This window comes from Microtus pennsylvanicus, chromosome X (genome assembly GCF_037038515.1).
Source record: "Microtus pennsylvanicus isolate mMicPen1 chromosome X, mMicPen1.hap1, whole genome shotgun sequence".
Classification (NCBI taxonomy): domain Eukaryota; kingdom Metazoa; phylum Chordata; class Mammalia; order Rodentia; family Cricetidae; genus Microtus; species Microtus pennsylvanicus.
In genome coordinates this window covers 19,586,882-19,614,415 of record NC_134601.1, presented here as the reverse complement: position 1 = coordinate 19,614,415, position 27,534 = coordinate 19,586,882, and the positions used below count along the sequence as shown (strand labels likewise).

Sequence of the window (27,534 nt, the reverse complement as noted above, 5' to 3'; positions counted from 1 at the left end):
ATCTGGGAGAGTCCAGATGTCCAGACTGAATTGTGCCATGTGGAGAGGGGGGGGGGGAAGAGAAAGGGGAAGGGACCAGGTGTGGCAGCTAGGAGGCCCTTATGTGCAAAGAGAACTGGCAACCAAAATGGTTGGATTATATAGTGAAGAGCAGCCTAGCCCCCTAGGCTGGAGAAGTTCAGGGTAGGGGTTGGTTTATGCCAGCCAGGAGGGCCCTGTAACAGGCAGGGACTGGGAGATGCAGAGAGAACCTGTGAGCCACTTATGCTTTGAGGTGTTAAATAGGCACCTCAGCCATGTGTCGTGTGTGTGTGTGTGTGTGTGTGTGTGTGTGTGTGTGTTACATGCCCATGTGTGCATGCCATATTAAGGCGAGAAAGGTAGGGGGAACATGAGGTCTCTGCATTATTCTTTTAAGACATTTTCATATTCAGATTCAGGCCTCTCACTGAATCTAAAGTTTACTGTTTTAGCTAAGCTGGCTGGCCAGCAAGCTCCTGGAACCCATCTGTCTCCACCCACAGCAACACTGGGATTAAAAGCACATGCAGCAATTTGGATTTTTACAAGAGTACTGGGATTCAAATTTATGTCCTGACTATATAGAAAGTGCTCCTACCCACTGAACCATCTCAATAGCCTCCAGTTTTTTGAGACAAGGTCTCACTCTACAACCATAATGGCCTAGCTCACTATTTTTTAAGCTGACCTCAAGCTGATCCTCCATACCTCAGCCCCTCCGTCCGTGCTAGAATTACAAGTGTGAGCGCCTATTCCCAGCTGCAACTGTTTGTAATCATTCACATATCAAACCCTTGGAGTAGTGGTTCTCAACCTTCCTAATGCTGCAACCTCTTTTTTTCTGAGACAGTGTTTCTCTGTGTAGCCCTGACTGTCCTGGATCTCACTCTGTAGAGAAGGCTGGCTTAGAACTCAAAGAGATCCACCTGTCTCTGTCTCCCAAGTGCTGGAATTCAAGGCATGCAACCTCTTAATACAATTCCTCATGTCATGGCGACTCTCAACCATAGTTATTTCATTGCTACTTCATAATTGTATTTTTGTTGCTGTTATGTAAATAAATATCTGATATGCAGATGATCTTAGGTGACCCCTGTGAAAGGGTCATTTGACCCCCAAAGGGTTTGCAACCTACAGGTTGAGAACCGCTGCCTTAGATAGAGCATGTTTACCCCCTAACATATATACATACTTGTATGTTATATATATATATATATATATATATATATATATATATATATATATATATATATATATACTAATTTAAATTTTATAAAACACACAATATGGGACTGTAGAAATAGTAAGAGTGCCTACTGCTCTTCCAGAGGACCTGGTTTCAGTTCCCAGCATCCCTGTGGCAGCTGAAAACAAATAACTCAAATTCTAGGAGATCCAACTCCCTCTGACCTCCAGATAAATCTACCTGTTCTCCCTGCCCCATTAAGTAATCTGAGATTATTGACTTTTTCTTGGGTGCATCCCTAAAGGATGAGGGTCTAAAGGTCATCCCAAATGGGAGGCGGTGGCGGGGAGGAGGCAGAAATCTTTAATAAATAAATAAAAAAGAAACAGAAGAGAAAAAAGAGTGGAGATCAATAGAGGAAAAATAAAATAAAATAAAGGTCATCCCAGTGCAGAAAGACTCTGGCTAGCCAGTGGAAAAGTTTCAAGGCTTGTGTCATTATTATGGACTACAATGGTTATGTTGGTCTTGGTGGTAAGATCTCCAAGAGGTAGCCAGTGCCATCCGAGGGGCCATTATCTTGGCCAAGCTTTCCATTGTCCTTGTGCAGAAAGGCTACTGGGGGAATAAGATTGGCAAGCCCCACACTCTTACATGCAAGGTTTGGTTGACAGGCTGCTTGGCTCTGTGTTGGTGCATCTCATCCCTTCACCCAGAGGCACTGGGATAGTCTCTGCTCCTGTGCCCAAGAAGCTGTTGCTGATGGCCAGTATTGATGACTGCTACACATCAGCCAGGAACTGCACTGCCACCCTGGGCAACTTTGCCAAAGGCACCTTTGATGCCATCTCCATAACCTACAGCTACCTGACCCTACCCTCTAGAAAGAGACTATGTTCACCAAGTCTCCTTATCAGGAATTCACTGACCATCTTGTGACCTGCACATAGGTACAGAGGACCTATGCTCCAGCTATGACCACCACATAAGGGTTTTTGTTGTTGATGTTTGTTGTTGTTTTGTTGTTTAGAGACAGGGTTTCTCTATGTATAATGGTTTTTATACAATAAAAATGAAGTAAATCAAGTCTATTTTTTTTAAGTCTAAACATGGCTGCCCCAGCAGTGATTCTATGGAACTGCATACAAGTGGCAGTTAGCTTATTGCTTTTTTATCAGAAAAAAATTCCTCAGATGGTAGCATCAAGTGAGCGAAGAAAGGTTTGCTCAACTTGTCCATACACTAAAGTACCTTTGACAGAGAGGCTGGCTTGCATAGAGTTATGAGTTGGGTTCAGTTTTCCTTTTATTCCCCTGAGACAGGGTTTCTTTGTGTGGCCTTGGCTGTGCTAAAACTCACTCAGTAGACCAGGCTAGCCTCGAACTCACAGAGATCTGCCTGCCTCTGTCCCCCTTGAGTGCTGGTATTAAAGACGTATACTATCCCCACAAACTGGGTTGTTTTCTTCACAAGAACTTCAAAATACACTCTACAATGGAAAAATCATATTATTGATAGAATGAGGCTTTATGTACAAGCTTAGAGACCAAAGCTTTGCACCAAGATCAAACATCTATGAAGAGAGATTTCTGAATCTAAAACTATCCATTAAATAAATGTAACTGAGAATAGAATTTAAATGTATTTATGGTATCAGATTTACTATTTTTAAATTATATGTGTGTGTCTTTGTAGGGGTATGTGCACATGATTGCAGGTGATTTCAAAGTCCAGACGAGGGTATCAGATTTCCTGCAGCTGGAGTTACATGCCACGTGTGGGTACTGGAACCAAACTGAGGTCCTCTTCAAGAACAGTACATGCTCTTAACCATTGAACCATTTCTCTCTAGGTGCAAGATAAATGTATATTTAATACTATTATTATTATTATGGTTTTTGAGACAGGGTTTTTCTATGTAATCCTGGCTGTCATGGAACACTATACATCAGGCTGGCTTCAAACTCACAGAGATCGCCTGCCTCTGCCTCCCAAGTGATGGGATTAAAGGCATGCATCACCGCACCTGACAAGTCTCACTTTAAAAAAATAGTAATAATAATAATAAAATAAAGTTTATTTTGTACGCTTGGAAAACATTAGCGTACAAAATAAAGAAGCACTTGGGAAACAGAGGCAAGTGAATCTCTCTGTGAGTTTGAGGCCAACCTGACCTACAGTGTTTCATGACAGCCAGGATTACACAGAAAAACCCTTTCTCAGAAACCATAATAATAATAATAATAGTATTAAATATACATTTATCTGGCAGCTGGAGAGAGATGGTTCAATGGTTAAGAGCATGTACTGCTCTTGCTGGGACGGCAGTTAACAGAACCACCTGCATACAAATCACCTTTTTTTAAAGATTTTATTTTTATTTTATGTGTATGAATTTTGTTTACCTGCATGATTGATGGGCAGAGGCCAGAAGAGGGTATCAAATCCCCCGGAACTGTAGTTACAGGTGGTTGTGAGCTAAGTGGGTGATGGAGAATCAAACAAAAGTTGTAAGTGCTCCTAACCACCGTGCCATTGCTTCAACCCCCACATCACCTTTAATTCAATATTTGTTTACTATCTTCTGACATCCTTTCTACACCTTACCACACCACCCACTCCCTCCCCGCCCCCCAGAACGTAACTACACTATTTCACGGCACGCCGAGCAGCGCGGACTCAGGAAGTCAGGTCTCACATGGTAGGGCCTGTTCGTCGCTCCCAGAAACGTCACATCCTGTGGGAACCCGACCTGCGCCTTCCGGAGGTGAGGGCCTCTGTGAGAAGGCGGGGTCCTATCACGCGGGTGGAGCCTCTGTGGGGCGGAGCCTGTGGGGGCGGGACGAGGTCCGGGCGGGCCGAGCTCGCCCGCATCTGCTGGCCCAGATGCCGCTTGTGCGGAGCTCTGTGGCTGCGGAAGCAGGTGAGAGACTTCTACCGGGAAGGGGATGACGGGAGGTGGCTTATGGCTCCGACCGCAGTCCGTGATAACCCGCTCGGGCCAGGCCCGGCGTGAGGCCTTGCGGGCGCCGGAGTGACGTGAAGGCTCTCCTGAACCCAAGGCTGACTGCGGGGTTGTGAGCCTTTCCAAACTTCTCCAACCACCTGACAACCCTCGGACTCCCAGGTGCGGAGGAGGCCTGGTCATCACTGCCAGATATCCTAACCCCCAACACTTGGCTGCTGTGGAAAAAGCTTCCCGACAGGATTGCTTCCTCAGCTTTGGAGTGTATTTACCGTAACTCATCCATCCCCTCCATCAGCAGAGGTCTAGGATAGGAGCCAAATCCCTCTTGCAGTGACTCAGGTCCACCATTCCTACTGGAAGGATGGGGTATGGGTGGATGGCCCTTAACCTCTCCCTTAACTGGTTCACACCACTCTGATGCGTACATCTTTTCCTCTCCACTTGACTTGTTACCCTACTCTGGTTTTTTGCCTCCCTCTTCATCGGTAAGACACAGGGCTGAACCAGGGTCCCCAGGGTAAGTGATCCATACTCAACAAAGGCCATATAGATGGAGGTCTGGGGCCAGAGACTGATCAGGATCCAGAGAACTTAAAGGCACCTGGCAAGCCATAATGTAAAACCTGCTGTGTCCACTGCCATCTAGTTGCCCAGTTCTAGCAGGTAATACTAGGGTGTTAACTATCTAGTTGAGACATGGAAAGAGGCAGACCCCTCCTTTCACCCCAAGTTACTCCACCTTTAGAAATACTCAGGTTCCACTGTAAATTTAAATTTCTAGTAGGTGGCTCACACTTTTATCCCAACATTTGGGTGAAATCAGAGACTGCTCTTTTCTTTTCCCAGCCACTCAGACCCAAATAATCACATAGAAACTATGCTCTCTATATTCTCCCAGCCTGGCTATATTCTGCCCTGCCATAGGCCAAAGTAGTTTATTAATCAATGGTAATGAGACATATTCCTAGCATACATCATTTTGGGAGGCAGAGGCAGGTAGATCTTTGACTTCCAGCCCACTCTACATGGTGAATTAATTCCAAGCCAGCTGAGGCCCTTTCTCAAAAACAAAAAGTCTCTGGTAGGGCTGAATGTGGTAACCTACTCCTTTTAATTCCAGCACTTAGAGACAGAGACAAGCAGATCTCTGTGTGTTTAAGGCCAGCCTAGTGTACATAGTGAGTTGCAGGCCAACCAGGACTACATATAGAGACCCTGGAAGGGAAATGTATGCCAGAAGTCTCTGAGCAGAGGTTTTCGGATATAGAAGTAACTATGAGAGTTCAAATTCTGAATCTGGGGAGCTTTAACAAGAGGTTACCTTGTGAATATCTAACCCAGTACTACTGTAACTTCCTTGAGAAGTAGGGATGTGCTTCTCACAAGGACTCCGATCTCATTAGTATAGGAGGGCAGGTAGGATAGGACATGTAGCCACAACAATGGTTTACCCAACTCCATGTCCGTAGCAAACATCACCCCCTGCAGACACTGGTTCAGTAAGTCACATACTGCCCATGTCACTTTGTCACCACTCTGTAGCTGGCAAATGGCATTCAGATTCCCCTATTCTGTTTTAGAACCTGGATCTGGTACAAAGCAATGTTCCCATCAGCACTCTTTTTTTCTTCATTTTTGAAGACAGGGTTTCTCTGTGTATTCCTGAGACTCGGTTGTAGTCCAGACTGGCCTCAAATTTACAGAGATCTGCCTGCCTCTGCCTCCTGAGTGCTGGGATTAAAGGTGTGCGCCACCATCTCCCATTGGCACATTTTGTTCTCTGACTAGTCTCCTTGTCTTCCCCAGGAAGCTATTTTTTTTTAATTTGATTTGCTTTGTTTGGAAACAGAGTATCAAGTCCTCCAAGCTGCCCTGGAACTGGCTATGTAACTGAAGGGTGATCTTGAACTGATTGTCTTGCCTCCACTTCCCAAGTGCTAGGATGACAGCAGTGAGCCACAATACCTAGCCCCTTTAGGAAGCAGTTTAGTTCATTCCTACAGTGCTATTAGGGCATCTTGATAGTGTGGAGTAGACTAGTGGTGACAGGGTTAGAGATTGCTCTCCTAAAACCCTCAGTACTAGAATATCTCTTTTTAGAGATGTTTAGAGAGGTCACCGTAGTAAGCAAGTCCAGAGAATTGGCAGACTGAGTGGGGTTTCCTATATGTAGGTGACCTCTCTTGAGGAATGAGAAGCTTGAGGCAGCTGTACTGGAGGAAATGGTTGCAAGGATCAGTACTATCCCCAAACTAGAAGTAAAAGGTTCTCTGAGAGCCCCATGCTCCTGAGCTTGCAGTTTCTCCTCTCATGCCATTTTTTTTGCCCCTTCTCTTTTCAGAGGAAGCCGTGATATCAAAGAAGACCACACAGGACCAGGACCTTCCCATGGACCCTTCTCAGGATATTCCAATAGCACAAGCAATGGTGTTCCTCTAAGACAAAAGGAGCCACGATCCTTTGAGAAGTGCCATGGTGGTCAGGAGAAGCAGAGGTAGCTCCCAACAGTTGCCTAGCCTGGGACAGGGTGGTTGTACAAGTCTCCTAGGTATGCTCAGAGCTACCCTGCTGCTCATCAGCCTGCCATGGGAGGCCCAAGTGATGGCCAGTGCCAACCTCAGCACTGCTCTGGGCCACACTGTGCCACTGACCGGTGGTCACTATTTGAGCATTGGGGATGGCTCAGTGACAGAGTTTGAGTTCCCTGAAAAGAGTGAGGGTATCATTGTGATCTCTAGCCAATACTCGGGACAGGCCAACGGGACAGGAGTCAGCCCCACACTGAGGGTTATATCCCTGGACACAGAGGTACTAACCATCAAGAATGTGAGTGCCATAACCTGGGGCAGTGGGGGTGGCTTTGTGGTGAGCATCCACTCAGGTCTGGCTGGGCTGGCCCCACTCCACCTCCAGCTCACGGACTTCCATGAGGCCCCACCCTTGCTGATTGAAGAACGAAAAGATTTCTGCATCAGGGTGTCACCTGCTGAAGATATCCCTTCTACCCTCAACCCCAACTTGGGCCACTTCTCAGAGAACCCAATTCTGTACCTGCTCCTGCCTCTTATCTTTGTCAACAAGTGTTCATTTGGGTGTAAAGTGGAACTTGAAGTTTTGAAGGAGCTTCTACAGAGCCCCCAACCCATGCTGTTGGGTCTCTTGGGCCAGTTTCTGGTCATGCCCTTCTATGCTTTCCTGATGGCCAAAGTCTTCATGCTACCCAAGGCCTTGGCTCTGGGCCTCATCATTACCTGCTCATCACCTGGCGGTGGGGGGAGCTATCTTTTCAGTCTCCTCCTTGGAGGAGATGTCACCCTGGCCATCTCCATGACTTTCATCTCAACAGTAGCTGCCACGGGTTTCCTGCCACTCTCATCAGCTCTCTACAGCCGTCTTCTCAGCATCCATGAAACACTCCACGTGCCCATCTCCAAGATACTGGGGACTCTGCTGTTCATCGCCATCCCCATAGCAGCAGGTGTGGTGATCAAGTCTAAGCTCCCCAAGTTCTCAGAGCTGCTGCTACAGGTCATCAAGCCCTTCAGCTTTGTACTTCTCCTAGGTGGCCTGTTCCTGGCCTACCACATGGGGGTCTTCATCTTAGTGGGAGTCAGGTTACCCATTGTACTGGTGGGCTTCACAGTGCCTCTGGTTGGCCTCTTGGTGGGCTACAGCCTGGCCATGTGCCTGAAGCTGCCGGTGGCCCAGAGGCGGACCGTCAGCATTGAGGTAGGGGTGCAAAACAGCCTGCTAGCCTTAGCCATGCTGCAGCTGTCTCTGCGCCGCCTTCAAGCAGACTATGCTTCTCAGGCCCCCTTCATTGTGGCACTGAGTGGTACCTCCGAGATGCTGGCTTTGGTTATTGGCCAGTTCATCTACAGCAGCTTGTTTCCTGTTCCCTGAGGACCCTGGCTGAAGTTTTCTAACCCCAGTCCCCATACTCCATCCACTCTCCCCACAGTTCTTGTGTACCAAAGGCCTTTAGTTCTCATGCACTATGCATTCATACAAATCCAGGCTTATTTTTTGTTACTTTTTTTTCAGCTTTCAGTGCCAAAGAGGCCAATGCTGAGTTAGAAATATATTTCAATAAAAGACAAAAGCAAGTTTGGGTCCATTACAGTCTTTGTCCCTTGGAGCCTATGAATGGGGATAGGAAGTGTGTCTGGGCTGGTATGGGCCAGAATGGTGAACAGGCTTGGTGATCCTGCAGAGCCTACTCTCTCCTGGCTCCCTGTTTTGCACATGGTAGACAAGTGTTGTACCTTTGGGCTGTATCCCCAGACCTACAAAAGCTTTTCTCTATCAGCTCTCCCCAACGGGGCAGACCTCTCTGTTCTATAATGAGTGAGGAGATAAAAGGCCTGGGTTCAATACTTCAGGGCCTCAGTCAGGTTATTTTTGCAGCCAGACTAAAAAGGAAGAAGTAGAAAGCCTCGGGCTATGGCAGGTAGGACTGGATCATTTCTGTATCTGAGAGACATCACTAGTCTGCACTGATTTGGTCCACCAGCAGCATAGGAATTAGCGCAGGCCAGGCCTTGCCTGAAGCTGACATCCTGGTCCTTCTACTTACAGCTTCCAAGTGAAGCAAGCCTGACCCCGCAGGTTCCTCGCTTCAGTCCTAGGGGGCGGGATACCCCCACTTCCCCGCACCAAAGCCACTGAAGGCTTGTAGGCCGAGGTGGGGGGCAGGGAGGCAGACTCTACCCCAGGCTCGCAGGCGCGAAGGCCCGGAGGCGGGACTGAAGAACATGGGCGGGAGCCACGCGGCGGGCGCGCCCCTTTCACGGCTTCCGGCGGGCGGTTCCGGCGCGCGCCCGGGGCAGCGGCGCGCGCGCGGCAGGGAACCGTTGGGGTTTGCATTGGCCCTAGTGGACGCGGCTGTGGACACCATGCAGCTGACCGTGAAGGCGCTCCAGGGCCGGGAGTGCAGCCTACAGGTAAGGTCACCCCTGCAGGCTGCTGCACTCACATACTCTTGCCGCTGGGGGCCAGTGGCGGGCGGGGGAGGTAGGGAGAGCTGACCCCAGGAGGGGGCACAAGGGCTTCGTCACCCAGGGAATTCGGGCTAAACCCTTGCCTCTCCACCTCGGCCCGGTCAGGTGCCGGAGGACGAGCTAGTGTCTACACTGAAGCACCTGGTCTCGGATAAGCTGAACGTCCCTGTGCGCCAGCAACGTCTGCTGTTCAAGGGCAAGGCCCTAGCAGGTAACTAGGGAAAGAAACCATCCAGGGACCCCCACAGGAAGTTGGAAACAGGGGGGACGGGATGTACAAACCAGTGTAATGAATTAGGGCACTGGCTGCCATTGGACCTCAGAAAAGTAATTGAGCCACCACCATCCCACCACCCCATAGCCAGATGCTGCAGTGCTTCACTCTGGCCGGCTGTGGCAAGATTGCTCTCTGGCCACCCCCACAGCAGTGAGGAAGGAACCCCACCAATCTCTCTTTGGCAGATGAGAAACGACTGTCAGATTACAACATCGGGCCCAATTCTAAGCTCAACCTAGTCGTTAAACCTTTGGAGAAGGTGCTACTAGAAGAAGGGTCTGCCCACAGACTGGTCGACTCCCCACCCCTACCCCTCTGGCAGCTGATCTCCAAAGTCCTGGCCCGTCACTTCAGTGTAGCAGATGCCAGCAGGGTCCTGGAACAACTACAGAGGGTGAGGAGAGTAATGCTGGACCTCCAATCTTAATGCTTCTAGCCCCAGCCCCTCCTGTTCTAGCATACTCCTTGCAACTGGCACTCCCTGAACCCACCTGCTCTTCTCTCCTCAGGATTATGACAGGTCCCTGAGCCGCCTAACACTGGATGACATCGAACGTTTGGCCAGCCGCTTTCTACACCCTGAAGTAACTGAGGCTATGGAAAAAGGGTTCTCCAAATAGCATTCTGGGATTGGGGGGAGAAATTCTAGGTCAGGCCACAGCTGCATGTTGCATTAAATGTGTTCTCATGTCGCAGTTTGGCTCATAGTGATAATAATAGCTGGTATGTACCCAGCTCTTGCTAGGTGCTAGGCACTACTCAAAGTACTTGGCCTGAATTCTCTTCTGCCTCCCACAGGACAGTTGAGGTTGCACTGTAGAGACACCTAGCAATGGCTTGGGACAGCCAGAGTCCAAGTCTAGCCAGTCTTAGAAGTGCCTCTGTAGGAGAAAGAGTGTGCTGTTTTGAGGGATGGGCCTTACCATTCCCATTTAGCCCACTCAGCATACACCCTCAACTCCCTCAGGAAGCCGCTAGTCCCTGTCATTTGCCCTCTAGTGTATCTGGCATAGCCCTTGGCAAATCTCCATAGGAAGCCAAGTGGTAGCCATCCAGGGCCCCTCTGCAGCAGCAGCCAGTGTGCTCTTGATGTATGACACAGGGGCTGGAGGATCAGAAAGATACCCCAGCTCCAATGTATGACTTGAGTCAAGTTTCCGTGCCACTTTGGTCCCCAACCATTGAATCTGTTCAATGATGGAACTCATCTGACCTGAATAAGTTTCCTTCCCCCTTTGCCAGCTCATGGTGGGAGTCTCTGCTCTCATCACCTGCAGTTCCTCCTTGTGTTCAGTAAGCAAACTGAAGCCAAGCATGGGCCACAGATGGAGTATCCTGGGCCTCCGTGACATAGCTCTTCTTGGGGCCACCCTATCTGCTTGGCTCCTCCTGGAAGTGGGTCTCATCCATGAGGGACAGCAGGTGACTCAGCAAGGTATTGTCACAACTAGGACTCTGCCTTGGTCTCCTCCCCCAGCGCTCACTCACAACATGAGACGGATGCTTCCTCTGCCACCTGTGTACAGGGGCTTTTACTTTGCACACCTTCATTGCTTAAGAAGAAACTCAGGGTGCTGAGGAGGAAATAGAGATGTAAGCTGAAGACAGTGATTCTTCTTTTCAGTGTACCTATGCTTGGGTGCTAAAGGTCATGTAAGTACTAGCTCCTTTGAGGAGGACCCCCTGGGAGCAGTTGAGGCTGGAAGATAGCCACCTTCAGGACACGACTCCTGCCCCTCCACTCTTGCCAAGGAAGCCACTCTGAATGTTGTCGGGGCTACACTTGCCTTTCTTGCCCAAGGGCCTCCTGGGACAAATCTTGAGTCCTCATAATGGAATGATAAACTAAAGTGAGGCCTGAGGGGATGAGCAGCTGATAGACCCTGGTCCTCCCTAAGACTTGGGATATCACATCAGGGACCTGCTTGTGAGCACATATATGGACTGGCAGCTCAGATAATAAGCTTACCAATGTCCTTGTTCACTTTGAGTCAGGGAACGTGTTTGGAAAATTAACACTAAAGGTGAGACTTTTCACCAAAATGAACTCTATTAATAAACTAGGCTGCTTTTGGTTTCCAATAATTGATTTAACAACACAGGAAACATGTTGGCTTATAAAACTGAAAAAGCCCAGGAGTGCTGGCAGTGGATGAACAATTTCACCAGCTTTTTTCCTGCCTCCCTCTGAATTCTCCAGGATCTACTTCATCCTTACCACTGTTTCCAAGGATCAAAGGGTGGCTGCCTGCAGCTTCATCAAAACCCTTCATTCTCTGCCAGTGAGGAGCACTTTCTCTCTGTAGCATAGCTTCTGTCTCAGATGCCCCAGCAAATAAATGCTGTCTCTTATTGGTCAGAACTGAATCCTGTGTAATTACTTGGGCTGGGCATATGGGAAAAGGAGCTGTTGATTATCTGTTAACAGCTACTCAGCCGGTCTTGGTCTACTTTCCTGGGCACATGTGAGCTGTACCAGCTGTCCCTCATTCTGGTGGATGCAGATGGCAACTGTCCACTACAGGAAATAACTAAACCAGAAAGAGCTTGACTCCCTTGGAGATAGTAAAGGAGGAAGGGATGAGGACTCAAGACAAGGAGTGTTTTCTGAGACTTGCATCCAAAGACTCTTCAAGTTTCTAAAGGTAGAAACAAACCATGGACGTGTTCATGAGTCTCTTGAGCCAGTGTTCCTCAATTCAGAGCACCGGAAGTCTTTAAAATGGTCACCTTAGCCAGAGATGAGACAGTGAGACAGTGGTGTTTAGATGAGTACAATTGGCAGGTTTTTCTGTGTAGCTACCTATAGAGCAAGAAAATATAGGTTCATCGGGAATCAGGCTATGCCTGAAACAGAAAATTCACAAGTGTAGGAAGGGGTCCAATTGACAACTGATTGCCTTGGAAGGCTGGGATGGCTATAAGTGGGAAGTCAGGGACAGGAGATAAGATTGGACATAGAGATAAGTGAAGAGCCCTCTGGGCCCTATAATGAAAAAGCTGATCCAGAAAAGTAGGGAGACTCCTTTCGATAGTCAACTATTGTATTTCTATGCAGAGCACTTCCCGTTTCATTCTCTTCTGACTGCCAAATGTAGGAAGTAGATGAGCAATAACTTGAACCCAGGTCTAGCTTTATTCTTTGGGCTCATGTAAGCATACTGCTATATGCCAGGAATTTTTTTTTTTTTTGGTTTTTTCGAGACAGGGTTTCTCTGTGGCTTTGGAGCCTGTCCTGGAACTATCTCTGTAGACCAGGCTGGTCTCGAACTCACAGAGATCCGCCTGCCTCTGCCTCCCGAGTGCTGGGATTAAAGGCGTGCGCCACCACCGCCCGGCCAGGAATTTTCTTTACACGGAGAATCTTAGATACCGGAAGGATGACTGAGGTGACTGACCTGAGAAAGGAGCTAAGGAAGAAAGGAGAGGTCTCAAATTCAAGGAGCCAGCTTCACTAACCAAAGGAGTTTAGAAGGGAGCCCGAAGTAAACAGGAAGTGGTCACAAGTGCAAGTCAAGGGCAGGCCTCCAGAAGAGAGAGACCATCGGAGCTGCCACTACAGGGACAAGATGGAGCCTCTCTCTGGAGTTCTTAATATGTAGGTTATTGGCAAAGTATGACAGACCAAGGAGTCCTCAGGAACCTCTCATTCCACAAGATGTGTGTACAAAGGAATGGAGACAAATAGGTAATGTTTGTTAGGTCTCAAATCCAGAAAAAATAGCTGAGATGCCTACTGAACATATCAAAGCAGACACAGCCACCAGGTTCTCCCATATCTCTCAGTCCCTACCTATTCCAGGATCCTCCTGGCTGGCATTCCCCATCCCCTATGCTCAACGTCTCCAACCCAGGAGGCTGGGCTGCTCTTCTATAAACAATCCAACCATTTTGGTTGCCTGACCTTTTTGTCTGGCCCTTACCTTCCTGGCTTCTTGGTCCTTTTCCACTCCACACTATCCTCACATGGGTCAGGGTCATGTCCACTCTGGACTCCCCCAGATGTTCCTGCCTCTGGCTATGCTCTCCCACATGTCTGCAATACACTTTCTCCTCCACCGCACCTAGGAGCAGTCATGTTCATTTCCTTTCCTTTTCCTTTTATTTCTTTTTTCATTCAGTGTTAAGCCTTGGGGAGTTCTGTCAGAGCAAGGATGTCAGATAAGAGGAGGGAAGACAAGAGATGACAAATGCAGCTTGAATAGGCAATAGGAAGGGGGCCATAAGAGGAGGCTGGGGACTTGGTGAAAATCGAGTGACTGCAGGATGCAGACCTTGTCTTTGCCCTGAATTTGGTATGGCCCTCCATGTACCAGCAGACTCTAAATTCTTGGGGCCCTCATCAGGGATTGGAACATTAGCCATAGGCACTGTGCCCTACTGAGCCGCACACGTACACCCAAGTGGCAATAATCCGCTCCCTGCTCAATACAAGTTCCTGAGAACCCTTCCTGACTCTCAGATTGGGGCCCTGGTCCTAGGTATGAGATGTGATCACTATCACACCAGAGATAGCAGCAGAAATGAAGGTCCCGGCTCAGGTGGTCTCCCAAAGACAAAAATGTTCAGAGAGCTGGGATGAGATATTTGGTGGGCCAGCAGGAGTGGCAGACTCAGGAGCTCAGCTTTTATGGTGAGCCTCATTGAGTTGGATATTCACAGGGGATAGATTAATTAATGAGACAGTTTTTGGTGTGAACTTGTGATTTCTTTCATGTCTATATGAACATGGCAAAGTAACACAAGAGCTGCCAAACAACCACATTTTATATTTTTATTTTTTTTTGCTGTTTCCTTTTGTTTGTTTGTTTCTGTTTTTTTTTAATTTATTTATTTATTAAAGATTTCTGTCTCTTCCCCGCCACCGCGTCCCATTTCCCTCCCCCTCCCCCAATCAAGTCCCCCTCCCTCCTCAGCCCAAAGAGCAATCAGGGTTCCCTGCCCTGTGGGAAGTCCAAGGACCACCCACCTCCATCCAGGTCTAGTAAGGTGAGCATCCAAACTGCCTAGGCTCCCACAAAGCCAGTACGTGCAGTGGGATCAAAAACCCACTGCCATTGATCTTGAGTTCTCAGTAGTCCTCATTGTCCGCTATGTTCAGCAAGTCCGGTTTTATCTCATGCTTTTTCAGACCCAGGCCAGCTGGCCTTGGTGAGTTCCCGATAGAACATCCCCATTCTCTCAGTGTGTGGGTGCACCCCTCGCGGTCGCGAGTTCCTTGCTCGTGCTCTCTCTCCTTCTGCTCCTGATTTGGACCATGAGATTTCTGTCCGGTGCTCCAATGTGGGTCTCTGTCTCTGTCTCCTTTCATCACCTGATGAAGGTTAATATTCAGGAGGATGCCTATATGTTTTTCTTTGGGTTCTCCTTATTTAGCTTCTCTAGGATCAATAATTATAGGCTCAATGTCCTTTGTTTATGGCTAGAAACCAAATATGAGTGAGTACATCCCATGTTCCTCTTTTGGGGTCTGGCTTACCTCACTCAGGATAATGTTTTCTATTTCCATCCATTTGCATGCAAAATTCAAGAAGTCCTTGTTTTTTACTACTGAGTAGTACTCTAATATGTATATATTCCAAACTTTCTTCATCCATTTTTCCATTGAAGGGCATCTAGGTTGTTTCCAGGTTCTGGCTATTACAAATAATGCTGCTATGAACATAGTTGAACAAATGCTTTTGTAATATGATAGGGCATCTCTTGGGTATATTCCCAAGAGTGGTATTGCTGGGTCCAGGGGTAGATTGATCCCGAATTTCCTGAGAAACCGCAACACTGCTTTCCAGAGTGGTTGCACAAGTTTGCATTCCCACCAGCAATGGATGAGTGTACCCCTTTCTCCACAACCTCTCCAGCAAAGGCTATCATTGGTGTTTTTTATTTTAGCCATTCTGACAGGTGTAAGATGGTATCTTAAAGTTGTCTTGATTTGCATTTCCCTGATCGCTAAGGAAGTTGAGCATGACCTTAAGTGTCTTTTGGCCATTTGAAGTTCTTCTGTTGAGAATTCTCTGTTCAGCTCAGGGCCCCATTTTATAATTGGGTTGATTAGCCTTTTACAGTCTAGTTTCTTGAGTTCTTTATATATTTTGGAGATCAGACGTTTGTCAATTGCGGGGTTGGTGAAGATCTGCTCCCAGTCAGTGGGTTGCCTTTCTGTCTTAGTGACAGTGTCCTTTGCTTTACAGAAGCCTTTCAGTCTCAGGAGGTCCCATTTATTCAACAAGGCCCTTAATGTCTGTGCTGCTGGGGTTATACGTAGGAAGTGGTCTCCTGTGCCCATGTGTTGTAGAGTACATCCCACTTTCTCTTCTATCAGGTTCAGTGTGTTCGGACTGATATTGAGGTCTTTAATCTATTTGGACTTGAGTTTTGTGCATGGTGATAGATATGGATCTATTTTCATTCTTCTACAGGTAAACAACCACATTTTAGAACAGTCTGAGCATCCTTCATCCAACTGAACCTTTCAGAAAAGAGCCATGCCGGGCGGTGGTGGCGCACGCCTTTAATCCCAGCACTCGGGAGGCAGAGGCAGGCGGATCTTTGTGAGTTCAAGACCAACCTGGTCTACAGAGCTAGTCCCAGGACAGGCTCCAAAACCACAGAGAAACCCTGTCTCGAAAAAAACCAAAAAAAAAAAAAAAAAAAAAAAAAAAAGAAAAGAAAAGAGCCATGAAAGTTTGGGACATTCCCTCATGCCTCCTTCCTGTTACAATAACTTTATTCTAGCAACTCAATATACTCTAGGCCCACCTTATAAACTTTCTTGCCCTTGACTAAGGATCAGCCTTTTACTAGAGAATGGTATTTATTTGTTTCTCTGTTTATTGAATGGTATTTAGAAACTAAGATCTGTGTGAAAGATGTGGTCACTATTTCTAGACTCCTATAATAGACAAGCCTTAGAAATATATATACCCGCCGGGCAGTGGTGGCACACGCCTTTAATCCCAGCACTCGGGAGGCAGAGGCAGGCGGATCTCTGTGAGTTCGAGGCCAGCCTGGTCTACAAGAGCTAGTGCTAGGACAGGCTCCAAAGCTACAGAGAAACTCTGTCTCGAAAAACTAAAAAAAAAAAGAAAGAAAGAGGCCTGGAGGGATGGCTCAGCCGTTAAAGGCTAGGCTCACAACCAAAAATATAAGAGTTCGGTTCCCAGCACCCACGGCTGTCCCTCCAGGTACCTAATAAAAGAGAAAAAAAAAAAAAGAAAGAAAGAAATATATATACCCATATATATTAAGAAATCACAAGTTCGAGTCTGGCGGTGGTGGCCCATGCCTTTAATCCCAGCACTTGGGAGGCAGAAGCAGGCAGATCTCTGTGAGTTCGAGGCCAGCCTGGTCTACAAAAGCTAGTTCCGGGACAAGCTCCAAAGCTACAGAGAAAAAAAGAAGAAGAAGAAGAAATCACAAGTTCACGCTGAAACCTTCAGCCATAGTTTTTGTGTCACAGTTCTTTCACACCTTCCTCATTCCACAGTGAAAATTCTAGCTTCTGACAGCATCGATATATTTACTCATTTGTTCTACCAGATAAAGTCTATCTTAACATATACCCAAAATAGCTTCACACTCACCTCATCCAGACCATTATCCACATTAAATATGCTAAGAAGGAAGCCAGTTATCTTTGTGCACAAGAGAGTATGGTAGTAGAATTATATATAAAGGGCACTGAATTAGCTGGATGTGGTGGTGCATACCTGTAGTCCCAGCTACTCAAGTAACTCTAAGGTCATTTCAGTTCAGGACACAGAGACCAATTGACCAACAATTGATTCTTTACAAAAAAAAAATTTTAAACATGGAAAAGGGGGCCAGGTGGTGGTGATGCACACCTTTAATTCCAGCACTCAGGAGGCAGAGCAGGTGGATCTCTGAGATTGAGGCCAGCCTGGTCTATAGAGCGAGTTCCAGGACAGGCTCCAAAGATACACAAAGAAATCCTGTCTTGTAAAAAATGTAAAAGAGACAGTAATGTGACTCAGCAGGTAAAAGCCTTTGCTGCACAAGCCTGGAGAGCAGCTATCTCAATTCCCTATAGAAAAGCATTTTAAGTAGTTTCTGGTTTAGCCTTCCTGAAAATTTTACCACAGTAATTATGTGTACCTGCATGTGTGTTAAATTCCTGCTATGTTTTTTTTCTTTTCTTTTTTGTCTTTTACTTCCTTGTTTCATGAGACAGGAAGACTACCAAGTACTCTCTATATAGCCCAATCTAGCCTCAAACTCATGGCAATCCTCCTGCTTCAGCCTCTCAAGTACTTGAATCACAGAAGTGCTATCATGTCCAGTTTTGGTTTGTCTGCTTATTTTTGTATTTTTGGTGGTAATACAGATTGATCCCAGAGCCTTGTACATTCTAGGAAAGAATTTAACCAATAAAACATATCCTCAGCTTTTCTCCCCTTTAAAATTTAATGTTAAAAGCCAGGCATGATGGTGCATGCCTTTACTCACAGCATTCAGGAGGCAGGGATAGGTGGTTCTCTGTGAGTTTGAGGCCAGTTTGGTCACATAGTTCCAGGATAGCTAAGAATATATTGAGAGACTCCATCTCAAAAACAAAAACAAAAAATAAAAATTAAATAATCTTTTAGGTTACCCTACAAAGTAATTGATTTCATCATAGCATCTTCATTTTTAAAATTTCTTTTTAATTTTCCCCCTTTCATTTAAAATACATTCTTGCCAGGCAGTGGTGGCACACACCTTTAATCCCAGCACTTGGGAGACCGAGGCAGGCAGAGTCTGTGAGTTCAAGGCCAGCCTGGTCTACAGAGCTAGTTCCAGGACAGGCTCCAAAGCCACAGAGAAACCCTGTCTCGAAAAACCAAAAAAGAAAAAAATATATAACAAGATAAAAGCCATCACATAAAAGTTGGACAAGGCAAACTAACAGAAGGAAAAGAGCTCCAAGAGAAGGCATAAAAATCAGAAACCCACTTATTCACACACTCATGAGTCCCATAAAATACTAAAATATAAAATACTCTATTATGTATTTTAATATTTAAATACTATAAAATACTATATTATGAAAGCTATAATATACATACACAGAGGACCTGGTTCAGACCCTGTGCTTATTGCTTCAGTCTTTGAGTTCATATGAGCTTCGATCAGTTGTTTTAGAGGTTTTCGTTTTCTTGGTGTCCTCCATCCCCTCTGGTTCTTACACTCTTTCCACTTCCCCATTTCCATGGTGCTCCCTGAGACATTCAATTTAGAGCTGTGTGCTCTGAGCTCTCTCTCTCCTTCTCTTCATCCATCTCCCTCTCCTTCTTCTTCTCCTCTCTGTGGTAATATCTGGCTGTATGTAGGTCTCTGTTCCTATCTGCTACCGGAGAAGCTTCTTTGAGAGTAACTGAATAAGACACTGATCTATGAGCATAGCAGAATATCATTAGGAGTAATTTTATCTCTATTTTTATACCAGTAAGTTGTATCTAGTTTTACCCTAGGTTTCTGGGATATCTAGACTCTGTTTCTTGCTCACCCGAGGAGTGTTGGGTATGGGTTCTATTTTTTTTTTTTTGGTTTTTTCGAGACAGGGTTTCTCTGTAGCTTTTGGAGCCTGTCCTGGAACTAGCTCTTGTAGACCAGGCTGGTCTCGAACTCAGAGATCCGCCTGCCTCTGCCTCCCAAGTACTGGGATTAAAGGCGTGCGCCACCACCGCCCGGTATGGGTTCTATTGTTGATATTCTGAGTTATGAGGGATGATCAAAGAAAGAGGTCCCTCCAAGATATAATCAGGCTCTGAGGCAGAAGGAAGAAATAGTCTCTGACAGACTGAACCCCAAAGAGCCACGCGGAAGCATATTTATTGTTACACAAAAGTTTTCTGGGCAAAACAAGTTCCTCATACCAAAGCCCCTGATCTAATCTATATGTTTTGTGAAGGAAAACATCACACCCCTGCAACTTTAGTCTTTATTGTGCACTGTTTGAAATACTCAATAATGCATGACATTCCAGGTTTGACAGAACCATACAGTTATTAAAGTCATGCAAAAGCTGTAAAGGCCCTTCATAAAAACAACTGTATAGAAAACAAAAAAAAAATCACTGTTTTCTATAACAATTTTTTCAAGGTACTTCAAGAAAGCACCTATTTCATTCTAATGTTTACCCTCGATACAATAGCTAGTAGTGACTCTACTAGATTAACTACTATATTCCAGTTCATGGCGTAAGCCTTAAGTCAAATCAGACATTGGTTGATTACTCCCACAAGCTTTGAGCCGCCATTGCCCTAGCATATTTTTCAGGAAAGCATTGTAGATCAAAGAGTTTGTGACTTGTCGGGCGGTGGTGGCGCACGCCTTTAATCCTAGCACTCAGGAGGCAGAGGCAGGCGGATCTCTGTGAGTTCGAGACCAGCCTGGTCTACAGAGCTAGTTCCAGGACAGGCTCCAAAGCTACAGAGAAACCCTGTCTCGAAAAACCAAAAAAAAAAAAAAAGAGTTTGTGACTGGGTTGTTGTTTTGTTTCTCTCTCTCTCTCTCTTTGGTTTTTTCGAGACAGGGTTTCTCTGTGGCTTTGGAGCCTTACCTGGAACTAGCTCTGTAGACAAAGTTAACCTCGAACTCACAGAGATCCATCTGCCTCTGCCTCCTGAGTGCTGGAATTAAAGGCATGCGCCACCATGCCATTAAAGGCCTGCTTCTCTTTTTGGGAGCCTCTAGAGTACCTTCCTGTACCAAATACACTAGAACATAGGGGTGAAGGTTCTATGTAGGCACCAGCTTGTCCTATCCATGTTCAATAAGTTCTGTGGTCTTGTCTTGAGCAATGGGACTTTACTATTACTTTGAGGAAAGCAATCTATTATCTTGGCAACAACCTGGGTTGTTTGGGGGTTTCCATGGAACCCCTTGACCAACAACACAATTGGATGTAACCCAGTTGTGGTACTAGAAGTGTCATTTGGTGACAAAAGATGGCCAGTTGGGACTGCATCTCCCTCATTATTTGGAGACCCTCATTATTAGGATCACCTTCATATATTTTAGCATTTATCATTTAAGTGTTTCTCAGCCATTTGAGTTTCCTCTATTGAGAATTCTCTGTTTAGACCTATACCCCATTTTTAAATTACATTATTTGATTTTTGTTATCAAGTTTCTTTAATTCTTTATGTATTTTAGATATTAGTTCTCTATTGAATGTGGAGATGGCAAAAGTCTTTTTCCATTCTGTAGGCTGCTACTTTGTCCGAATGATGATATCTTTTGCCTTACAGAAGCTTTTCAGTTTCTGTTATCATTCTTCTACATGCAGACATTCAGTTTGACCAGCACCATTTGTTGAAAATGCTGTCTTGTTTTCCAGTGTGTATTTCTGGCTTCTTTATCAAAAAAGAGGTGTCCATAGGTGTGTGGATTTATATGGGTCTTCAATTCAATTCCACTAACCAATATGTCTGTTTTCATGCCAATACCATGCTGCTTTTAATACTTTAGCTTTGTAGTACAACTTGAAATTAGGAATGGTGCGACCTCCAGAAGTTTTTTTTTTGTTTTTGTTTGTTTGTTTATTGTTCAGAATTGTTTTATCTGTCTTGCTTTTTATTTTCTTTTGGTTTTCGTTTTGGGGGTTTGTTGTTGTTGTAGTAGTTGTATAAGTTAAATTTGGACATACAGCTTACCCAATCAGTTACATCTTATCAATATTAGTAGAGGCAAGAAGATTAGAAGGAATATTTTAGTCTCTAGTTTTTAGCTGTGGTCCTGAGACCTAGAGTATAATCCTAATCTGTAGAAGACAAAACCAAGTTTTAACAGTTTTTTTTTTTTTTTGGTTTTTTTCGAGACAGGGTTTCTCTGTGGTTTTGGAGCCTGTCCTGGAACTAGCCCTTGTAGACCAGGCTGGTCTCGAACTCACAGAGATCCGCCTGCCTCTGCCTCCCAAGTGCTGGGATTAAAGGCGTGCGCCACCACCGCCCGGCTTTTAACAGTTTTAACATCCTTGTGAATTCCTGGGAATTTTCCTAGTGCCTGATTTCTCACTAACCCCATAATGGCTCCTTCTTTCAATGTATCTCTTTCCTTGCTCTCCCTCTGTGTCCTTCACCCAACTCAATCTTTCTGATCATTCATGTTCTCCTCCCTGCTCCCTTCTCACCTCACTACTCCCCTATTACACCCCCCACCTCCCCACACCCCACCTCCCACCCCCGCTGCCACTACCAAAGAGATCTTGTGTTCGAGACCAGCCTGGTCTACAAGAGCTAGTTCCAGGACAGGCTCCAAAACCACAGAGAAACTGTCTCGAAAAACCAAAAAAAAAAAAAAAAAAGAGAGAGAGAGAGATCTTGTCTACTTCCCCTTCCAGGGGGGAATCCATGTATCTCTCTCTTACCGTTCTCGTTGTTTCCTGTCGTCTCTGGAGTTGTGGCCTGCAGGCTGGTTATCCTTTATTTTATTTTATTTTATTTTATTTTATCCACTTATGAGTGTGTGTATACCATGTTTGTTTATCTGTCTATCTGTGTCTGGGTTACCTCACTCAGGATGAGAGCCGCTATCCTAAATACTGGAATTTCAGGCAGGCAACATCCCACTAGGCCAATTTTTTTGGTTTATAGCATTTTATTGCTATTTTTGATTGCTTTGTTTTGGTTTGGGTAAATATCACCTTAGATCCTTTTTTTCTTCTTTCCCTTCTTTTCTTTCTTTCTCTTTCTTTCTTTCTTTCTTTCTTTCTTTCTTTCTTTCTTTCTTTCTTTCTTTCTTTCTTTCTTTCTTTTTTATTGGTTTTTCGAGATAGGGTTTCTCTGTGTAATCCTGGCTGTCCCGGAATTTGCTCTGTAGACTAGGCTGGCCTCAAATTCACAGAGATCCACCCCTTACTGCCTCTCAGTGCTAGGACTAAAGGCGTGTGCCAGCACTGTGCAACTCCTTAGATCGCTTTTAAGAAACTGAAAGGAAAGCTAGGCGTGGTACGGCACTTTGGAGGCAGACGCAGACCAGATCAACATCCTAGAGATCCGGGCAGAGGTCTCCAGGTGGGACTGACCCAATTCAGCAACTTTATCGCCCGGCCATTCGCGCAGGTGCAAGTGGGGATTGGCGGCCTGAACGAGGGCGGAGCTTCCGGAGGATAAGGCGGGCTCTGGGTTGCAGCGGTGGCGGAGGATGGGTTGGAAAGTGGAGCAGCAGTAGACATGCAGGGAGCACAAAGAGGGTTAGGCCACACTGCACATGGCGCGGATTCACTGACTAGCTGCTGCTGTCCTGGCGATGCAGGCGCAGTGGCAGTTATTCCCAGTGGAGCTCACCCTGTTGCACGAGCACCGGAAGTCTCCGGTTCGAGCAAAAGCACCATGCCTTTAACCCAAAGGCCGGGGATCCGACATCACAGATTGTATCCTACCGACAGAGACAACTGGGCCACCTTCTGGATGCTTGAGGCTGGGAAAGGGGTAGTCGGGGCGGGGGTGTGATTGAGGTACGTTAACCATGGGCGGTCTGGGCATGAGAAGAGAACAAAGGGTGGAGGGAAATGAGCAGGAATTGCTCAAGTAATGTGAAAGATGTAGTCTGGGGAGCTTAAACCGGATGAGATGTTTTTAGAGGTGCAAGGAGGCAAAACTGATTCAAGATTGTGCCTTTCCTGACTCTCCATCAGTGCTCTTACAGTGCCTTTCCCGACCTCTTTGGAGGCAGAAATCGCCTGTGGGTCCCTAGCTCCTGATGCCGAACCGCACCAAGGACTGTTGGGGAAGGAGCTTAAAGTGAGCGGCTGCGTGCTGGAAGTGTAAGTGCTGAAATAGTCTGGCACTCTGGGTAGGTGACTGGGCTGTTCTTCACCCAAGACTGCACTTCCTTAGAGATGGCACACTAGGGTGATTTCTAAGGAGAGGCTTGGTGCACTGGGCCAGTCTTTATCTGCAGGATATGAGGGGAGATCAAGAAAGGGAAGGAAGCAGAGGCAGATTTCTATGAATTCCAGACCAGTCAGAGCTACATTGTGAGATTCTCTCTTTCCAAAAAAAAAAAAAAGGAAAGATAGGAATTATGATTTTGAACTTAATGACAATATTATTTTTCCTCTCTCTTAGACACTGGATCTCGGAAGACTCTCGCCTCCTCCGAATTTCCATCATGAACTTTCTTGACCAGCTTTCCCTAGTGGTGAACACCATACAGCGCTTTGGGCCTCCAGTTTCTCGTTAAGCCTGGCTAGGAGAAGGTGCTCAGGTTTGACCTTATGTCCGGTCCCTCCTAAGCAGTACAAGCAAGAGATTCCAAAAATAGTAGCTGCTACTTAAATGTGAGGCCTAATATTTTTTGCCTGACTTGGTCTTCAGGTACTTAGGGGCCACTTTTTTAGTCTGGTGCCTAAATGTTTGTTGCTGAAGAAAATAAAGCTGTGCTTCTAATCTGTATTTGAGTTTATTTTCAGCCTCTAGATTTTCTTTGACTTTTTCCTTGTGTCAGAGGAGAGACTCTGGAATTCAGGTATTTGTTAGTACAAGATAGGAATATTCACCTAAAGTATGTGGTCCTTAATTCAATCCCAACACTGAAAGTAGATGAAGACAATTTCAGAAATAAAGGCAAATTAAAACTACATGCACCCTCTCATGCAAGGCTCACTAGTGCCTCCACTTTGGGAAACTTTTGGTATAAGAATTTTATCAGTATAATAAATGTGTTGCAATATCATGAGGCCCCTCTTCTGAGGAGATATTGGCAGTTAATGGCTGCTGGGGAAAGGGAGTTGTTTTTCTTCAGTAGTGTAACCACTGTGAAATTGCTCATACTCCTGTAAATAACCCAACACCCATGACTATGCAAGCAACCCTAATTAAACTTAGTAGGGCACTAAAGACAGACATAAAAACAGATGTAGTTGTTAGGAAGAAAGGGTTCGATGAGGATGAGAGGATAATAGGGGATAATATAATGTACTTAAAATACGTTATAAACATGTATGAAATTGTCAAAAATTACTTTTTTAAAACAGACTATCATTATGTAGCAGTGGCAGTCCTGGGACTTGCTCTGTAGACCAGGGTGGCCTCAGATGCACAGAGCTCTTTCTGCCTTTGCTGGGATTAAAAGTGTGTACCTCCACCACCTGGCTTTAAGATTTATTTTTATTGAGACTGTAAAGATGGCTCAATATTAAGAACACTGGCTTTTCTTCCAGAGATCCTCCGTTTGATCTGCAGCATGCACATGGGCTCAAACTGTTTTTATGTCCAGTCCCAAAGCATCCAATGATCCCTTCTGGCCTCTGTGGTCACTTTATTCATGTGGTATACAGACATACAAGCAGGCAAAACGCCTATACACATAAAATGAAAAGTGTTTTAAATCACTCACATGAAAACATTATGACCTGAATTTAAGTCCTGAATCCCACAAAGTAACAGGAAAGAACTAACTCCTAAAAGTTGTCCTCTGACTTTGGGGAGAGCTTGGACATGTGCATACACACACACACACACACACACACACACACTAAATATAATTTTAAGTGAATAGCAATAATAGAACGCAAACTTTTTCCAAGTTTACCATTGTAGTTCTTCCTAAGTATTTTTTGACCTAAAGTGAATTTTCCCTTTCTAGTCAATTTGTTGTTTTTATTTTTTGAGACAGGGTCTCATAGCTTAGGCTGGCCTCAAACTCCATAGCTGCTTTTTGTTTTGTTTTGTTTTTCGAGACAGGGTTTCTCTGTTGCTTTAGAGCCTGTCCTGGAACTATCTCTTGTAGATCAGGCTGGCCTCAAACTCACAGAGATCTGCCTGCCTCTGCCTGCTGGGATTAAAGGTGTGAAACACCACTACCCAGCACATAAAAACAATTTTAAGCATTGTAGAAAAGGCACATATATGATGCAATTTAATATAACTGTTGAATACTTAAAAATTCATTTCATTCATTCATGGGCAGTGGTAGTACACGCCTTTAATCCTAGCACTTGGGAGGCAAAGGCATGACTCTTCTGACCCTGACCCTGCCTCACAAAAGAGGAGGGAGCTACTAGTCCCTGTCTTGTTTTCAGTGCTAGGCAGTTAAGACAGGGGCAGATCATTTTCCCAGGTCTCAGTCTCTTTCCTCACACATCTGTGCTCCTGTGTCCTGTGTAATATTTAACTAGAACCCACTGGGTGCATCTAGGGTTCTGTCCCTCTGCTTGCCTTTTCTTCACTATTCTGCCCTGAATTCAAAAGCCATTCCAAGTTCCTATTCGGAGTCTCATCTGTTAAACTTGGCGTCAGTTATTGATCTGATGGGCTCTGGTATTAGTGTTCTCTCTTATTTCTTTTTCTTTTTTTTTTTTTGGTTTTTTCGAGACAGGGTTTCTCTGTGGTTTTGGAGCCTGTCCTGGAACTAGCTCTTGTAGACCAGGCTGGTCTCGAACTCACAAGATCCGCCTGCCTCTGCCTCCCGAGTGCTGGGATTAAAGTCGTGCGCCACCACCGCCCAGCTTTATTTCTTTTTCTTAATCTTTATTTTAGAGACAGGAGCTGGAGAGATGAATGTAAGTCCCTATTGCTGAAGATATGTTTAAGATACAAGATTTAATTTAAAAAAAATAATTGTGTGTGTGTGTGCTAAGTTTGAGTTCATGCATGTGAGTGGCTAAGTTTGAGTTCATGCATGTGAGTGCATGTGCCCCTGGAGACCAGAAGAAAGCATCAGATCCTCTGGAGCTACAGCTGAGTTCACTACTGTGGATGCCAGGAACTAAACTCAAGTCCTCTGGAAAAACAGCAGTGTGTACCCTTAGTGGCTGGGCCATCTCTTCAGTCTCCCAAACAAGGCACTTACAATATTTTTAATTGATTCTTTGAGAATTTCATACAATGTATTGTAATCATTTACCCCACCCCTCCCTTAACTCCTCCCAGATTCACCACTGCTTCTTTAACCCCCTCCCCAACTGTGTCCTCTTTTTAAATATAACCATCAAGTCCAATTTGTGCTGCCCATGTATTTCTGGGTGTGGGACCATTCACTGGAGCATGGTTGATCTATAAAAAACCACACCCTTAAAGAAAACTGATTTTCCCTCCCCTAGAAGCCATACACTATTAATAGCTCCCCAGTTATAGGTGGGAGCTCATGAACTGCTTCCCCTTAATATTAAACTGTTGGCTACCTTGATCTTGTACAGGTCTTATGAGGCAACTACAGCTGCAAAACAAGACTTTAACCCTTTAGCGGAAAAAAAAAGAATCCCATAAGCCAGATGTGGTTTTCATATTGTTTTTTGATAGTTCATATGGCCCATGCTGGCCTAGAGTTTAGTGTATAGCTGAGGCTGTGCTTGAATTCCTGCTGCCACCTCCAAACTATTAGGAGCAAGCTACCCTGATTTATTTATTTATTTTGGTTTTCAAAGACAGGGTTTCTCTATGTAACAGTCCTAGCTGTCCTGGAACTCACTCTGTAGACCAGGCCTGCCTCTGTTTCCCAAGTGCTGGGATTAAAGGCGTGAACCACCACCTCCCAGCTTTTATTTGATTTTTCTCATGTGTATGTGTATGCACGATCCAGTATCTATGGAACACCTGCTGCATGTGTGGAGGCCTGGGGTTGATGTTGAGTTTTTTCTATCACTCTCCACCTTATTCTATAAGGCAAGGTTTTTCGGTTGAACCCAGAGCTTGTCTATATGACTAGCAAGGCTATCCAGCTTGTCCCAGGATACCTACCCTCATTTCTGCTTTCTGAGTGCTGTAATTACTATCTTAACTCCAGTCCTCAAGTTTGTGTGACACTGAACCATTTCCTCAGTCCCAAGCTATCCTTTTTCTATTGTACAAAACCTTCACCACATATGCATCATCTAATAAGTGATGGGGTAATTTACATACAGGTAGATCCACCGCAATTATAATCTAATGAGTTGCCATATCTTCAGAATTTTGGATACAAGTGAAGCCATTGAAAGTTTTTCTTTTAAATTAGTTTGATTTTATGTTTTATGTGTGCATGTTTTGCCTGCATGTATATCATGTGCATGCCTGGTGCTTGAAGAGGCCAGAAGAGGGCATCAGATTTCCTGGAACTGGAGTTACAAATGGTTGTGAGCCACTATGTGGGTGCTGAG

The 27,534-nt window shown here is 45.4% G+C and overlaps 3 protein-coding genes across 5 annotated transcripts; all 3 read left to right on the top strand.

The window, feature by feature from the left end:
* The first annotated feature begins 3,844 nt into the window (after positions 1-3,844).
* Positions 3,845-8,297, top strand: Slc10a3 (solute carrier family 10 member 3). 3 transcript variants are annotated; one of them, XM_075958711.1, is made up of 2 exons: positions 3,845-3,974; positions 6,517-8,297. In XM_075958711.1, the coding sequence occupies exon 2, from the start codon at positions 6,648-6,650 to the stop codon at positions 8,076-8,078; it is 1,431 nt and encodes a 476-aa protein (XP_075814826.1). In that variant the 5' UTR covers positions 3,845-3,974; positions 6,517-6,647; the 3' UTR covers positions 8,079-8,297. The 3 variants fall into 3 exon arrangements, with proteins under 3 accessions (XP_075814826.1, XP_075814824.1, XP_075814825.1); XM_075958709.1 differs by lacking the exon at positions 3,845-3,974 and adding an exon at positions 4,002-4,130; XM_075958710.1 differs by lacking the exon at positions 3,845-3,974 and adding an exon at positions 4,025-4,334.
* A 674-nt stretch (positions 8,298-8,971) lies between these two features.
* On the top strand, positions 8,972-11,814 carry Ubl4a (ubiquitin like 4A). The gene is made up of 4 exons (XM_075958712.1): positions 8,972-9,118; positions 9,281-9,386; positions 9,638-9,846; positions 9,962-11,814. The coding sequence occupies exons 1-4, from the start codon at positions 9,071-9,073 to the stop codon at positions 10,070-10,072; spliced, it is 474 nt and encodes a 157-aa protein (XP_075814827.1). The 5' UTR covers positions 8,972-9,070; the 3' UTR covers positions 10,073-11,814.
* Positions 11,815-22,574: 10,760 nt separating this feature from the next.
* Positions 22,575-23,851, top strand: Lage3 (L antigen family member 3). Its single transcript, XM_075957083.1, has 3 exons — positions 22,575-22,827; positions 23,092-23,220; positions 23,525-23,851. Exons 1-3 carry the CDS (start codon positions 22,628-22,630, stop codon positions 23,637-23,639), a joined length of 444 nt encoding a protein of 147 aa, XP_075813198.1. The 5' UTR covers positions 22,575-22,627; the 3' UTR covers positions 23,640-23,851.
* The last annotated feature ends 3,683 nt before the right edge of the window (positions 23,852-27,534 follow it).

Bases quoted from the DNA above. Each gene is read 5' to 3' on its own strand.
- Ubl4a (XM_075958712.1), top strand. From the start codon at position 9,071: ATGCAGCTGACCGTGAAGGCGCTCCAGGGCCGGGAGTGCAGCCTACAG. The intron at 9,387-9,637 runs GTAACTAGGGAA...TCTCTTTGGCAG, and splicing joins CAAGGGCAAGGCCCTAGCAG to ATGAGAAACGACTGTCAGAT. The intron at 9,847-9,961 runs GTGAGGAGAGTA...TTCTCTCCTCAG, and splicing joins TCCTGGAACAACTACAGAGG to GATTATGACAGGTCCCTGAG.
- Lage3 (XM_075957083.1), top strand. From the start codon at position 22,628: ATGCAGGGAGCACAAAGAGGGTTAGGCCACACTGCACATGGCGCGGAT. The intron at 22,828-23,091 runs GTATCCTACCGA...ACTCTCCATCAG, and splicing joins GGGATCCGACATCACAGATT to TGCTCTTACAGTGCCTTTCC. The intron at 23,221-23,524 runs GTAAGTGCTGAA...CCTCTCTCTTAG, and splicing joins AGCGGCTGCGTGCTGGAAGT to ACACTGGATCTCGGAAGACT.
- Slc10a3 (XM_075958711.1), top strand. From the start codon at position 6,648: ATGGTGGTCAGGAGAAGCAGAGGTAGCTCCCAACAGTTGCCTAGCCTG.